At 40.8% G+C, this 13,406-nt stretch overlaps 5 protein-coding genes across 5 annotated transcripts; 4 read left to right on the top strand and 1 right to left on the bottom strand.

The window, feature by feature from the left end:
- Positions 1-656: 656 nt before the first annotated feature.
- LOC119556347 (transmembrane protein 68) lies at positions 657-5,866 on the top strand. Its single transcript, XM_037868449.1, has 4 exons — positions 657-1,169; positions 1,233-1,371; positions 4,916-5,582; positions 5,641-5,866. Exons 1-4 carry the CDS (start codon positions 1,124-1,126, stop codon positions 5,758-5,760), a joined length of 972 nt encoding a protein of 323 aa, XP_037724377.1. The 5' UTR covers positions 657-1,123; the 3' UTR covers positions 5,761-5,866.
- Positions 5,867-6,558: 692 nt separating this feature from the next.
- LOC119556346 (alpha-glucosidase 2) lies at positions 6,559-9,878 on the bottom strand. The gene is made up of 2 exons (XM_037868448.1): positions 8,146-9,878; positions 6,559-8,084 (listed from the first exon to the last, which is right to left on the bottom strand). Exons 1-2 carry the CDS (start codon positions 9,767-9,769, stop codon positions 7,189-7,191), a joined length of 2,520 nt encoding a protein of 839 aa, XP_037724376.1. The 5' UTR covers positions 9,770-9,878; the 3' UTR covers positions 6,559-7,188.
- A 715-nt stretch (positions 9,879-10,593) lies between these two features.
- On the top strand, positions 10,594-11,272 carry LOC119557453. Its single transcript, XM_037870218.1, has one exon. It carries the CDS (start codon positions 10,669-10,671, stop codon positions 11,236-11,238), a length of 570 nt encoding a protein of 189 aa, XP_037726146.1. The 5' UTR covers positions 10,594-10,668; the 3' UTR covers positions 11,239-11,272.
- A 566-nt stretch (positions 11,273-11,838) lies between these two features.
- LOC119556810 (uncharacterized protein C1orf131) lies at positions 11,839-12,536 on the top strand. Its single transcript, XM_037869263.1, has one exon. It carries the CDS (start codon positions 11,937-11,939, stop codon positions 12,495-12,497), a length of 561 nt encoding a protein of 186 aa, XP_037725191.1. The 5' UTR covers positions 11,839-11,936; the 3' UTR covers positions 12,498-12,536.
- A 241-nt stretch (positions 12,537-12,777) lies between these two features.
- LOC119556386 lies at positions 12,778-13,285 on the top strand. Its single transcript, XM_037868561.1, has 2 exons — positions 12,778-12,831; positions 12,887-13,285. The coding sequence occupies exon 2, from the start codon at positions 12,910-12,912 to the stop codon at positions 13,231-13,233; it is 324 nt and encodes a 107-aa protein (XP_037724489.1). The 5' UTR covers positions 12,778-12,831; positions 12,887-12,909; the 3' UTR covers positions 13,234-13,285.
- The last annotated feature ends 121 nt before the right edge of the window (positions 13,286-13,406 follow it).

The raw sequence follows: 13,406 nt of genomic DNA, 5'->3' as shown, positions 1-13,406 counted from the left end.
AGAAATATCAAATTTATAAACTTCTGTTGGTAAGATTTTGCTTTTAAACAAGGAATAACATGCTTAAAAATATCTAAAAAACAAGATCCGCCTAAATTATTTTTAAATAATTGGATTTATAAAGAAAAACATATTGTACATGTACTTCCGAAAATACTTTACTTTTCCACTGCTGAATCCACCAGGCATCTGCAGTATTTATAGGACCCGCGCTTGAGTGATTAAAACAAAAATATATTAAAACATCCACAAATATTTAAGAAACAATGCCATGTTATGTTATCTTGAAAAACTGTCATATTATTCTAAGCGGATTAATAAACCACACTTAAAAGAAAAAGCCAGGTGAAATGTAAAGGTGTATTTATTTTGTTAAGAACAATTTTATCAAGGTGAATGCTGCTGGCCTTGGTTTTTTAATTTTTTAATTTTGGATAGTAGTTTGGGAGACTTTTCCGTTAAAAATAAATATTTCGATTATTTGGCCACAGTATCGATAGAAACACCGAGCCAGAATGCATTGGCCCTTAAATAGCTAGAAATGGCCAAGAAGAAGCCAAGACAGCGCCACTGGCTGAAACGCAACGTCTGGCATCACCGCGGCCAGAACAGCTGGGCTGGCGTTGCCAGGTGCCACGAAAGTGGGGACGAAGAGAGGAGAAAAAGAAGCAACAAAAGCGAAATGAAATGAGGGAACTACAATAAATACTTAGTAGTATTATTAAGCGAAAAGCGCGGCGCGCTCACAATGTTTCTGACTGCGAACGGCGGCGGTTGTCTTTTCAGCGAGTTGTTGTTTACATTCCGATAGCCGATGGCCGAGAGACCACAACAAATAGTCGCGAACAACAAATAACAATAACAATGAAACATGCAAATAAAATGCACGTAAGGCGCGGCGCAAATGAATGATTTTAATTTAAATTTAACACACACGATGCGATGACCATTTAAAAGAAGCAGCAGGAAACAAAAGAACCCAAGAAGCGCAAAAGAAAGGCCAAGAAAGTCAAAAATCAGGCCAAACCGATTTGTTTTTTTTTTTTGTTCTGTTTGTTTGTTTTTGTTGTGGTGTGGCTTCTTTTTTATGCTTAAGAACAACAAATGAAACACAGCACTTGAAATGGAATTTCTGGAGAACCTGTACAAAACGCTGCAAAGCCTGCTGTGTGAGTAATATCAATTAGGGCTCGATAATTGGTTAAATATCTCATGGTAATCTTGTTTTTTAGCCTCCTACATCGATTTGGATTACTCGCTATGGCTTTACCGCTTCCTCACCCCCCTGATTGTCACCTTTCTGCTGCCCCTCGTCTTCGTGGCCCTCATCTACATTTCCTTTCTGGTGCTTTTTATCTACAAGTTGCACAGGTAAGCGTAAAAGAACGCAAGCAAAAAAAACGTGTGTCAGTGCAAAACTGTTGATTGGCCAAAATGAAAAAGGGGGGTAACTGCAATTACAGTGTATTTATTGCACTCCCCGCTAACTGTTAATGAACTCTCTCATGCTGATCGCGCGTTTTTGGGGCCAATCTTTCTCCCACCCACCTCGCCTGTCTCGCTCTCCCCCTTGCGGCCGGCATTTTTTGTCCCGCTCTCCAGTTGTAATTAAAAGGGCACACGAGAGGGAGAGAGAGCGAGAGTGGGAGAGCGGCTCCAGCCAGTGTTGCCAACAAAAGAAGCTAGATAAAAACGAAACTCAAAGATACAGTAAGCACTCGATGCATGGTAATATATCTGGGTTTTTATATGAAAGTGGTTTTAAACATGGAAATTAGTTTGAGTCGGAGAAGTACTTTTTTTTTCATAAAATCTCTAAGGCTTACATGTTAAAAATACCGATTATACATCATACATATCAAGCAACATTTTTTTTAATTATTTAATATATAAAATTATTTTTTCATTTTTTTATTTTATCAAAAAAATAATGACAAGTGTATGTAATTACCAATCATAATTGTTATTTATTGAAAATTAGGCAATGAATTTTGAATGACTTCCATTATTATTTTAATAATTTGCCGTCGATCTATTTATACATTTATAAGTGTAGAAATTAATTTGGTTTTAATATATAGCCTTCACTTAAAATATATTAAAATAAAAACGAACACTTTATTTAATCAAAAAAAACATTTTAAATCCTACAAACTGAAATTTTTTTTCTGCTGTAATTGCATTTATTGCTGTTAATCTTAATCTTAAAAAAAGTCAACTTGCCCAACACTGATACTACTGACCCTTCAAGAACATTGCACTCTTGACCGTTGCACCAACACCTGAGAGCCGTTCAGCAGGTGATCCACACTGCCAACTTTTACTCTATTTGTGTACCCATATTTACATATTCATGTACCGGCGTCTGTGTGCTTTTATTTATTTTCTATTTCTAACTCTCTAATGGCCAACCGGTTGGCCATGCTAATTACCGACAAGCTTTTTAGCCACAACCGCTACTAGCCCTAATGGCCAACGATTTCTGCAGCTTACAGATTGCAGATGGAGAACAATCATTGCATTGGATTATTTTCAATACCCTAGATTTTATATCAATTAAAAAATTAAATTATACATACATTTTTAGAGAGCGAGAGGATTTTGATAAGGGCTGTCTGTGGAATTTCCCATTGACTCCGGTTTGCTTAACAATTTTATAATTGTTTATACAACGTTTTTGTCAAACGTTAATTCGCAGCTTAAACTAGATTATATTTTATTTTATTTTCAAGAACAAACTAGCTTAGGAATTGTACAATTCTAAAAAAATAGCATTATATTTTATTATTTGGTATACTACTTTAATGTTAATACTACATATTTTATTTTCCAAATATATTGTACTAATATTAAAACGTTGAATCAGTTTTAATAATAATTTGATATGGATATGCAAAATCCCATATGAGCATATAGAGCATAAGCATATTTTTTGCTTAGCAAAAAAAACCAATAAAATTCCTATAATTAGTACAGTGCCTATATGCACAAGCTACAATGTCGAGAAGTGTTTGCTTGTACAATGTACATACATCATATTGTAATATGGAATGAAAGAAATATGTAGTACGGGTTTTTCTCGCATATAAGCAATAAATATTCATGGGCTGTATAGAGTACAAAACAATATAGAGACTGTTCAATAGGCGGTGGAAGTGAACTGATAAAATCACAAACCAAAACACGCCATGAGACATTCCTTGTGTCCGATATTGCGACAGCCATATTATTGTTGTTCCGATAGCGTCATGCGCCTTACTTTTCTAATGCCTATCAGTTCATGGTCACTGAAGACCCCGAACCCGAACCCGCCCCAAAGTTCCCCGTCCGTAAAGCTATCACGCGTAATCACAGGAATTATAAATCCATAGAAGAACCGAGTGGGGGGGGCTCCGAATGCAATAAAAACTGTACTACCGCAACCTGATCCCTCAAGTGCTCCATTTATACACCTTTTTACCTCTTTTTTTATGGGAAAACAAACGACGAATGCAGTGAAACAACTGTTAATATAAAAAGCTTGACGATGCATAAACGATTCTCTTTTTTATGAACTCTAAATGTAGCACTGTCGTGTTAATCGACCGATAATTATCTTTTAATTTCTAGAGTTACGAAATTGCATGGCGACCTTGATACTCGAAGATCTCAGTAGAAAGTTATAGATCTCGTTTGGTTTATGTTATAACCATTTTTAAGATCAGTTGTTTCACACTAATAATGGAATTATAAGATGTAGTTTTTAGTATTCCGGTTTTTTTTTAATGCTTTAAAAACATTTCTAACAATTCATCTTTAAATTGCACTTACTGAGATTTGTGATCTTGATCTTTGATTATACAAAGATATTTATAATGAAATCGGTTCTGAAAATAGGGGATGGGAATACATAGATGGTGTGGAATGCCCGAATTTGTTTTGGTCGCCAAGAGGCCAAAAGATTTGTGAATGAACCCTGTTATCAGTCCCCCACTAAACGCAGTTTTGCCAAGGTGAGGTTAACTTTGCTTGTGTGTATATTGATTTATAAGTTCTTTGATATGGGGAGACACGACCATCTTATGCTGATAACACCTGCGGACAGCCAACTAAATTTAAACATAATTATCAGTGGGTTCCCGTCAGTTTTTTCATCTTTTTTTCCAATTAATTAGGGAGCGTGGCAAATCTGGAAGACCTTTTTAAACTTAAGTTTTAACTTTTGATCAGGTTCGAAATATCAGAATAAACCTGAAATTCACTTATGTATATTGATAATATAAAAAGGTTATATCAATTAATACAGGTAAAATTGTAGGTTTGGTTTAATCTGACATTAAGTAGAAGAGATTTCAAATCAAAGCTTTAACATAATCGCACTATTTATCCTATATTATTATATTTATCAATAAATTAAATTCAAACAAATCTGATTATCTAAGTATATATATTTATGTAAAGCAATGTAAATTTGTTTTATATTTTCTTCAAAAAATTGTATTATTTTAAAGTTTCAAATAAAGTTAAATTATTTTAAGTTCACAAAAAAATTTGTTATTCCTCAAACATATTTCTTTTTTTGAATCCCTAAAAAACTGTAGTATTTTTTAATACTTAAAAAATCGTTACATTTTCTAGTTTTCCAATAATCCCTAAAAAAATCCAAACATAATGGTCTTAGTTTTACATTTTCTAAAAATTGACTTATTTTTGAATTCGAAAAATTGTCTTTTTGAATTCCAAAAACAGTCTCATATTTCAATCATAAAAAAATATCCCTATTTTTAAAGAAAAATTATCTTAATTTTTGGTAATAAAAAAATTGTCTTGTTTTTTAAACTAAAATAAAATGTACTTATTTTTAATCCTCAAAAAATGTTCCTTTTTTTCTCAAAAAATCTTATTTTTTAATCCTCAAAAATGTTCTTTTTTGCAGGCAGGTGATAATGCGCGCGGTGCAGGGCGACCGCAACTTCTGGCGGGTCGGTCGGAAGATTGTGGCTGCCATCTGGGATGCACACGCGCGGATCTACCACGGCTACGAGGTGATCGGCCTGGAGAACGTGCCGCAGGAGGGTCCGGCGCTGATTGTCTACTACCATGGGGCCATACCCATCGACATGTACTACCTCAACTCGAGGATGTTGTTGCAGCGCGAGCGCTTGATATACACCATTGGGGATCGCTTCCTGTTCAAGCTGCCTGGCTGGGGCACCATTTCGGAGGCATTTCACGTCAGTCCCGGCACAGTGCAATCCTGCGTGAGCATCTTACGGGATGGCAATCTACTGGCCATTTCCCCAGGCGGCGTCTATGAGGCACAGTTCGGGGATCATTACTACGAGTTGCTGTGGCGAAATCGCGTAGGATTCGCCAAGGTGGCTATCGAGGCCAAGGCACCGATCATTCCTTGCTTCACGCAGAATCTGCGAGAGGGCTTCCGCCAGGTGGGCATCTTCCGGACGTTCTTCATGCGGCTGTACAACAAGGTGCGCATTCCTGTGTATCCCATCTACGGGGGATTCCCCGTCAAGTTTCGCACCTATTTGGGCAAGCCCATTCCCTACGATGAGAGCCTAACGCCGCAGGATCTGCAAATAAAGGTTGTTAATTGATATTGTAATATGTTATTTGATAAACTTATGGTTTTACCATTGATAGGTGGCCACCGCCATCGAGGATCTGATCAATCAGCACCAGCGATTGCCCGGCAGCATTTTGCTGGCCCTCCTGGATCGCCTGCCCTCGTTCAGGAGACGCCTTAAGAAGAAGGACGAGTGATCCACACCGATGCCTTCCACGCACGTCAATCCCATTTCCGTTTAGAGTATAGAGAGATTAACAGATTGACTTTGGTTCTGGCCATATAAAGACTTTGTTCCATGTACTTCATGATGTATAGGCAGCGCCATATATATATCTCTGTAGATCATACTTACACATATGTATATTCTAAAAATAATCTTTGTAAATGTCTCCCCAGCCCCCCAATGGGCTTCCCTTTTTACACATTTCGTTGTTTGTTAGTCACAACTTCTCAAGTTCATTGTAATCCGAACGCGTACTCGCTTAAGTTTAAACACACACGTAGATCGTATAAACTTTTTAATTAGCCCTAAAGAAAGACTAACTTGAGTCAAACACCGAACAAAGAGAACCTCTATCTTAATTTTTGATATCGCTTTGTCCAACAGAAATACCTTAACCCAATTTTGATTTCGTTTTCTTTCTTTTTTAGTGTAATTTTAGACACATTAAACAATTATATAATTAGTTTTGCATTAAGTATATCGTGCATATATCATTTTTGTACCTTTTTTATAACAAAAAACAAATGAAAAAACAAAGAAAAGATGAAAAATATCTGCCTGTGAGTGTGTGCAAGTCTGTGTGTGCGATTGTGTGTACTATATAGATAAGGAAATTGTTTATAATATAGCTTTAAAATCGGAGTATTCCAAGTGACAGGAATTTTCAAAAGAAAAATGAAATAAATAATTGAAAAAACTAAAACTAACTAGTTTTCATTGCTACTAAAATGGAATATTTTTGACTTTTTGATAAATTAAACTACACATTTTGATTAAACCTCTTATTTATTTTGTATCATTTTAAAATTCGTCTATTTAACGCTATAAATGACTATGCATTTGATTTACTTTTTCACTCGGTTTGTCGTCAAAGTTTCTTTAGTATTGTACAGCAACTAGAGACTGGAATATGTGAGGACTACATACAATATAGTAGTGTATATAAGGATAGATGGGCTTTCTTCAACGCAGATACGCCAAAAAAAAAAAGAAGTTAAATGCTATTAAGAATTCGAAAGCATTTGCGTACTTATAAAGTAATAGCGTGCCATAAAACTTAAAGTCTTTTACAAAAAACATATTTTTTATATACTAAAAACTAACTTTGCAAGCCAAAATTTGAATACTTTCATTGGTTTTCATGCTACATTTTATGCAAATTTATTTGATCGATTTGGAAACCTAAAGATTTTCCATTGCTATTTTGCTAAATTTCAGGCAAATTTATATGACTTCTTCAAAAAAATGTTAATCGTTTCGAAAGCCCAAGGCGTTTGGCGGTTCAAAGAAAACTCAGCTATCCTAAGCACAAACATTTAGATCATTTCAGGAATCCTGGCAGGGATGTTCGTTGAGGAACTCACAGCAGATTTTAGCAGACAGATGCTAGATTCCAGGTCTAGAACTGCTCGGCCATCAGGAGGACGACGGTGGCCGTCCAGCCGGTGAAGGGATTGCAGCCCTTGCCCTCGCCGGTGGTGTCATCGTACTGCTCCCACAAATAGCCGCTGCGCTGGTACTGCCTGAAGATGTTGCCCACCAGATTGTCCCGCAGTTCGGCGTAGATCTGTCGCGCCAGAGCGGCATTGGGCCCCTCGATTTTGCCATAGTGATGCAGCGCCTTGGCTGCCAAATAGTTGATGTTTATCCAAATAGGACCACGCCAATACGGTGGATCGTGCTCGGTGTTTCGTTTCATGTACAATGGCGATCGTTTGGAGAGCGAACGCAGACCGTAGTTAGTCCACAGTTGCTCCGGATCGCGAAGATCATGCAGCAGCTTGGTCAAATACGGCGAATCATGATCCAGTTGCTCTAGCAGCAGGGGGAACAAGCTGACGTAGCCGAAAGTGCTGTCCACAAACTGATACGTGGGCTCCTCGCCAGTCACACGTCGCATTTCGGGCTGCTGGTACTGCTGATGATGATGCCGCTGCTGATGCTGCGGTGCCATCGACGGGGGACGCTTCAGCTTCACCTGGTCGGTGTGGAGACCCCAGTCCGAGTACTGTTCACTGTAGGGCGCCAAATGCAGGCGATTCAGCCGCTCATTGTCCATCAAATAGGAGGCCGTCTCGTAGTATTTCACATCATCTTTGCCCAGCAGCGTGGACAACTCGGCCATCACACTGGCCGCCAGGGCAATCCAGCAGCGCAGATCCAGGTGCCGCTCCTTGTCCGTGGGATGCGATGCACGCGGATAGTCATCCAGGCCGGAGGACAAGCTCTTTGGGTTCAGTTCCCGCATGGTAGTGGCATTCCGACCGCGCCACAAATAGGTGCCCAATATTTCACCTGTAAAGTGAAGAATTTAACATCAAATAGACAAGGATAGCTGGAGTTTGTGGTAACCCACCCCTTTGCGTGGTGTTGTACCAGTTAAACCAGGCCTGAATCCTTGGATACATCCGTTCCAGCGTGGCCAATCGTCCGTTTTGCGACAACTCCGCCCGGTGGCTGGTCAACAGTTTCTTGAGCGTCAGGAATAACGTCGGCGGATTGGCATTGCTGTTGCGCTGCGTGACAAACTCCTCGGGCACCTTGGCCAGCGCCTCAACGCCCAGGATCTGCTCCCTGGGTATCCAGCCCTCCACATTGAGCAGATCGAACCAATGGCACAGAATGTCCAGCTCGATGTCCACATCCCAGGCGCTGATCAGCAGGCCGTGGAAGCCCTCGTCCCAGAGGAAGCCGCGCGGGAAGAAGCTTCGCGATGGCACTGCGGTGTAGAGAGGAGCCTTCCAATACGGCACTGGGTTCTTGGTGTGCACCGACTGCACCCGACTGGAGCCATAGAAGTAGCCAATGCCGCCCACCAAGTTGCTGAAAGCGTTCCGCGCAAATTTCACCTCCTCCGGCGAGTGACCCTTCTGCCGCAGCTGGAATCGCTCCTCGAAACGCTGCTCAAACTGGGAAATCTTGGCCTGCAACGCATCCTGATAGGCTCTGCCCGTCGGCGGCTTGGGTATGGATTCGCCCAGCGAAAAACCCGATGTGGATTGGTATGTGATATCCAGCGTGAAGTCCACCTCCGCCGTAATCTGTATGGCTATGAAGTTGGGCTCGGGATTGTTGCTGGGCAGGCCATTCTGGGAGACTATTTCGCCGGGCAGTCCTATAAAGCGTTTGCCCCGCTTGTCGGCAAAGGCGCGAAAGTGCGAGAAGAGCGTATCCTTGAGCTTGGCCAGCGATGGGGCCACCGTGCTGAGATAGGATTTGTGCAGGATCTTGCCCTTGACGGCATGGAAACGCACCTGGAACTCGCCCAATCCTTGCGTCTCACCATAGACACCCGGCTCCGGACTCTTCTCATCCGACACGTACTTAATATGCCCATTGGTGCGCTCATCCAACGCCACGTACCATATCAGCGAGATGCTTTTGTCCCACGCACGCGTGGTATTCCTCACCGAGATGCGGGCTGTCCAATCGCCGCCGTACTGCTTGCCCTCGGGATACTTAACAAACGATGTCTTCAGCTCAAAGGGCAGATCCTGAATCTCCTGGACGCCAAAACTGCGACCATCATGATGCGTCCAGCCGTAGGAGTCCAGTTTGTCGCTCTGCTCGCACCAGTGGCGAATGCCCTGGCCCCCAGGACCCAGATTGCTGGGCGTATACCACATGAGGCCCATGACCAGGGAATGGGGATCCCGGGTCTTCATCCCAAAGTAATTGAGTGACCTGTAGGAGCCCCAATAGCGATCCGGTTGCTCCAGACCGGCATGCAGCACCATCTTCTGGTGATCGAAGGGGGTATTGACCCGCGTTTCCAGGTAGCCCAGGTAGCCAAAGTACGAGGCTATGGCCAGGCAAACGCATCCGATCATCGTCTTCCATTTGTCCAGGATCAAATTGGAGGACAAACTGAAACGGGGGCTGCGCTGTTGTTTTTGCTTGGCACTGGAGGCCGCTGCCGCTGCCGCCGCCGCTGCCGAGGCCGGCGTGGAGCCCGAGGAACTGCCCGTGTTCCTGGCCATTTTCCGCTTTTCCTGCTCTCTACTTTAGCGCTTATTTGTTGAATTTTCCGCTGCTTCTGTTTTCCACCCAGCACATTGTTTTTTTTTTCGATTCGCGCAGCGTTGCCACAGCGTTGCAGTCTGCAGAATTTTGCAGGCTCTGCCCTCTCCTTGGTTCGTGTCCTTGCTTACTAATAAGAATAATGCTATTTTAAAATCCTTTACAAATTTTTGTATAAATAATAATAGCCAACTGTTTAAAACAATTTACTGGTGTTTAAAATTAAAATGTGTAAAAAAAAATGTAGCAACAGATCAACAGAAATTTTAAATGTATAAGCCTCTAAAATTGAAATATTAGAAAGGTATCAACAGTTAACAAAAAATAATTTAAAATGTTTTTGCACAATTTTGGGGCCTCTAAAACTGATTTAAAAGATAACAACATATAAAAATAGTATCAAAAAAAATTAAAATGTTTAAAAAAAAAGGTAGCAACAGCTCAATAGAAATTTTAAATGTATAAGCCTCTAAAATTGATTTAAAATACAACGAAATATTAAAAAGGTATCAAGAGTTAACAAAAAATAATTAAAAATGTTTGTGCGCATTTGTGGGGCTTCTAAAATTGACTTAAAAGATAACAAATATTAAAAATGGTATCAAAAAATCAAAAAAAAAAATTTTAAATGTATGAGCAAAATCTTGGGGAATTTGATAAAAATAAATTGATAAAAAATATAATAAAAAATATATAAAATTGTTTAAAAAAACACAATTTTAAAGGTTACCTTTGCGATAACTCATGTTTCTCTGAATCAAAAGTCACAACACAAGTGCTGAATTTCGTAAGTCTTGACCATAGCAAAACTGATTTTCCCAAACCGTCTGAATCGATTCAAATTGTTAGTTACCCGAAAATGTTAAAATATTTGGCGGGAATCTTTGCCAAACCGCGAAATGACTACGTGGATGGTCGACTGACCACGCCACTGACCAAAAATATGGCAAGCATCCGCGACTCGCAGCCTAGGATATCCCTCAAGACCATCATAAATGGAGACAGGATTACGACTTGTAAGAAGAAAGGGAATAGGAACCCCCAGGTATCGCGGCCCCAAAGCAGATCCCCCCGGAAATTCGCCAAATTCCATGTGGATCCCATCAGCTATATAGTCGATGTGTCGAACTCCTCTTCGTCATTCGATGAGGGGGAAACCATTCCCCAATTACCAGATAATACAAAGCTCTTGGAGGATCAGAATAAGAATAAGAAATCTAGAGAACTTTTACCTGTTCCACCGCCTGTTAGCCGTGTCCAAAGTTGGACAGGTCCCTTCAATGCCAATCCCTTCAATGAAAATGATGACCTCTCCACTTGGAAGCCGCTTTCCATCGACGGAGAGGAGGATCCGATGGGCTGGGAGATGGACTGGCTTCCAGAGGAGTTTTGGTCAGCGAGTTCGGAGCCAGAGGTCTCCAACAAATGAAATACATTTAAAGAAATAATATATCTAACTTTAACTACCTTCCTAATTTGAAAATGTGTTTTGATACCTTTCGGTTTTAGGCATGCCTAGAATAATAAAATGAAGGATTTTAAGCTACCTAAATATTTTTTAATATTTAAAATAATCTTAAATTAAATTATCTTATTTTAAAGAAGGGAATGAAATACACATCATTCTGATAAATAGAACTGAATCTCCAATATCAATTTAAAAAGTAACAGTTCCCGTTTAGAAAACCAAAAATAAAAGAAATCACAAGCTAAAACGTTGAATATCCAACTTTTTACAGTCTAATTTTTTTTAAATAAAAAAAAAATGTAATTAAAAATTTTTTTTTAATTTTAAAAATGAATTAATAAGAGACTTCTTGAATTTAACTATATACTAATACTTATTTATGCGTGTTATGCAGAAATAGAAATAGGACATTTTAATAAAAAGTTAATAGGTAATAAACTTCAAAATAAAAATAATATTGAAATCGACAACTAATTTGTGACGTAATAAAGACAGCGCCACCTTCCAATTAAACCCAAGCCAGCCAGCGTTGCCAGACCTGCACAGGCGTTCTGTGAAATTTAGTACATTTTCGCACTGTACATGTGCACCAAATATTTTGATTTGTTTTGTAGTTTATTTACATTGATTGCTGAAAATTGATCAAATCTGACTGAAAAATGAACGTCAGCGAGGACTTCCAGCCGGTGCCCACGCGAGCGGCCTTGGCGCTAAAGAAAAAGCAGGGAAACAGCGATTTTCAGGCACTGGTCTTCCAAGAACCACAGGCTGCCGCAAAAAGTGGTTCCAAAAACAAGGATGAAGGATCCAAATCGGGAGCCCAGAAGCCCCACAAGACCAAGGAGGCGGGCAACGAGCTGAATCCCGAGTTCGATATCAAGAAGGCACGCCACGAGATCCTCAACTTTGCGATGAAAAACCAACGGGTGATCAAGAATAAGACCAAAATGGAAATGTTCCAGCTGGTCAAGCTGGGCGCCAAGCCGCTGCGCAAACAGGCCAAGAACTACAAGGAGCTGAAGGACGAGCGCCAGCGGCTGAAGAACATTCGCGAGGAGCGCAAGAAGTTCCATCAGTTGGGCAAAAACCAGGCGGGCGCCGCCAGCGTTAAATGCCGCAGCAAATCGCAAAAGGAGCGCAATGACAAGAAGCGGGCGCCCGTTTCCCAGATCGATCAGCACTACGGCAAGGCGCAGCCCAAGTTTAAGACGAGAAAATAGCTGTTTAATAGTATGATAATAAACCTAAACTAAGATGAAGTTTTTTTTATAATTTAAAGACATGAAAGACATATGAAATCATTTCTCAGCAGTCTGGCAACGTTCTGCTGGGTTGGTCTAGCTAGATAACCTTAATTGGCTGTTAAATGAGTTATTTTTAGGCTGATAAGGCCTTTATTTATTATTATTATTAACATTTGGAAAAAATTTCAAAATATTTAAAACAAACAGTATGCCCATCTTGTGCAGTATTTATTTTTCTGCCAAGGTGGCCACCTTACAGCCTTGCCAGATTTCCCGCCCATAAGCAGACTTTTGGCATTGCCCAACACAGGTACTTTGTTGATACCTGATTACGTGAATTATTTTTGCGAATTAAAGAAAGCTAGTTATCAATTCAGCGCCCACAATTATGTTCTCGCCCACGCGTGCCCTGCGCCCCGCCCTCAACCGCTGCTACAGTCAGATCAAGGGCGGACCCGTTTCCGGCGGCGGTCGACCAAGTGCACCAGGATCTGGATCCGCATCACCAGCCGCATCTGGTCCATCCTCGCCAGCCGTCGTGGGATTGAGCAGCAACTGCGTGAAGCCCACAACTGCTCCAGTGGGACCCGGTGCCTCTGCCACCAGTGGCTACAAGGTGCCCGAGTACTTCAGCTTCAATCGCTTCAGCTACGCAGAGGCGGAGGTGGAGATGGCCAAGTACCGCTGCCCCCAGCCCTCGGCCCTCAAGTAGTTCCAGCCAATTGGAAGCAAATTGTTAATGTTAAATAAAAACTAGAAAAGAGTTGGATATTCATGAATAGGCTATGATTTTCAGGGGGGGTGTGCAGGGGTAGGGGTTAAAGGCCAGTGTTACCAGCTTGACAGCACACTTGCGCTTACCAACACTAACCCAGCCACTTTCCA

The sequence above is a fragment of the Drosophila subpulchrella genome, chromosome X, assembly GCF_014743375.2.
Source record: "Drosophila subpulchrella strain 33 F10 #4 breed RU33 chromosome X, RU_Dsub_v1.1 Primary Assembly, whole genome shotgun sequence".
NCBI lineage: Eukaryota > Metazoa > Arthropoda > Insecta > Diptera > Drosophilidae > Drosophila > Drosophila subpulchrella.
The sequence above is the reverse complement of the archived record's forward strand: the minus strand, read 5'-3'. Positions and strand labels throughout refer to the sequence as shown.

What these genes read in the sequence shown, in the direction of transcription:
- LOC119556386 (XM_037868561.1), top strand. Translation starts at nt 12,910, where the DNA reads ATGTTCTCGCCCACGCGTGCCCTGCGCCCCGCCCTCAACCGCTGCTAC.
- LOC119556810 (XM_037869263.1), top strand. Translation starts at nt 11,937, where the DNA reads ATGAACGTCAGCGAGGACTTCCAGCCGGTGCCCACGCGAGCGGCCTTG.
- LOC119556347 (XM_037868449.1), top strand. Translation starts at nt 1,124, where the DNA reads ATGGAATTTCTGGAGAACCTGTACAAAACGCTGCAAAGCCTGCTGT. An exon ending in AACGCTGCAAAGCCTGCTGT is followed by an intron (nt 1,170 to 1,232) that starts GTGAGTAATATC and finishes CTTGTTTTTTAG; the next exon opens with CCTCCTACATCGATTTGGAT. An exon ending in CGCAGGATCTGCAAATAAAG is followed by an intron (nt 5,583 to 5,640) that starts GTTGTTAATTGA and finishes TACCATTGATAG; the next exon opens with GTGGCCACCGCCATCGAGGA.
- LOC119557453 (XM_037870218.1), top strand. Translation starts at nt 10,669, where the DNA reads ATGTTAAAATATTTGGCGGGAATCTTTGCCAAACCGCGAAATGACTAC.
- LOC119556346 (XM_037868448.1), bottom strand. Translation starts at nt 9,769, where the DNA reads ATGGCCAGGAACACGGGCAGTTCCTCGGGCTCCACGCCGGCCTCGGCA. An exon ending in GTACAACACCACGCAAAGGG is followed by an intron (nt 8,085 to 8,145) that starts GTGGGTTACCAC and finishes TTCACTTTACAG; the next exon opens with GTGAAATATTGGGCACCTAT.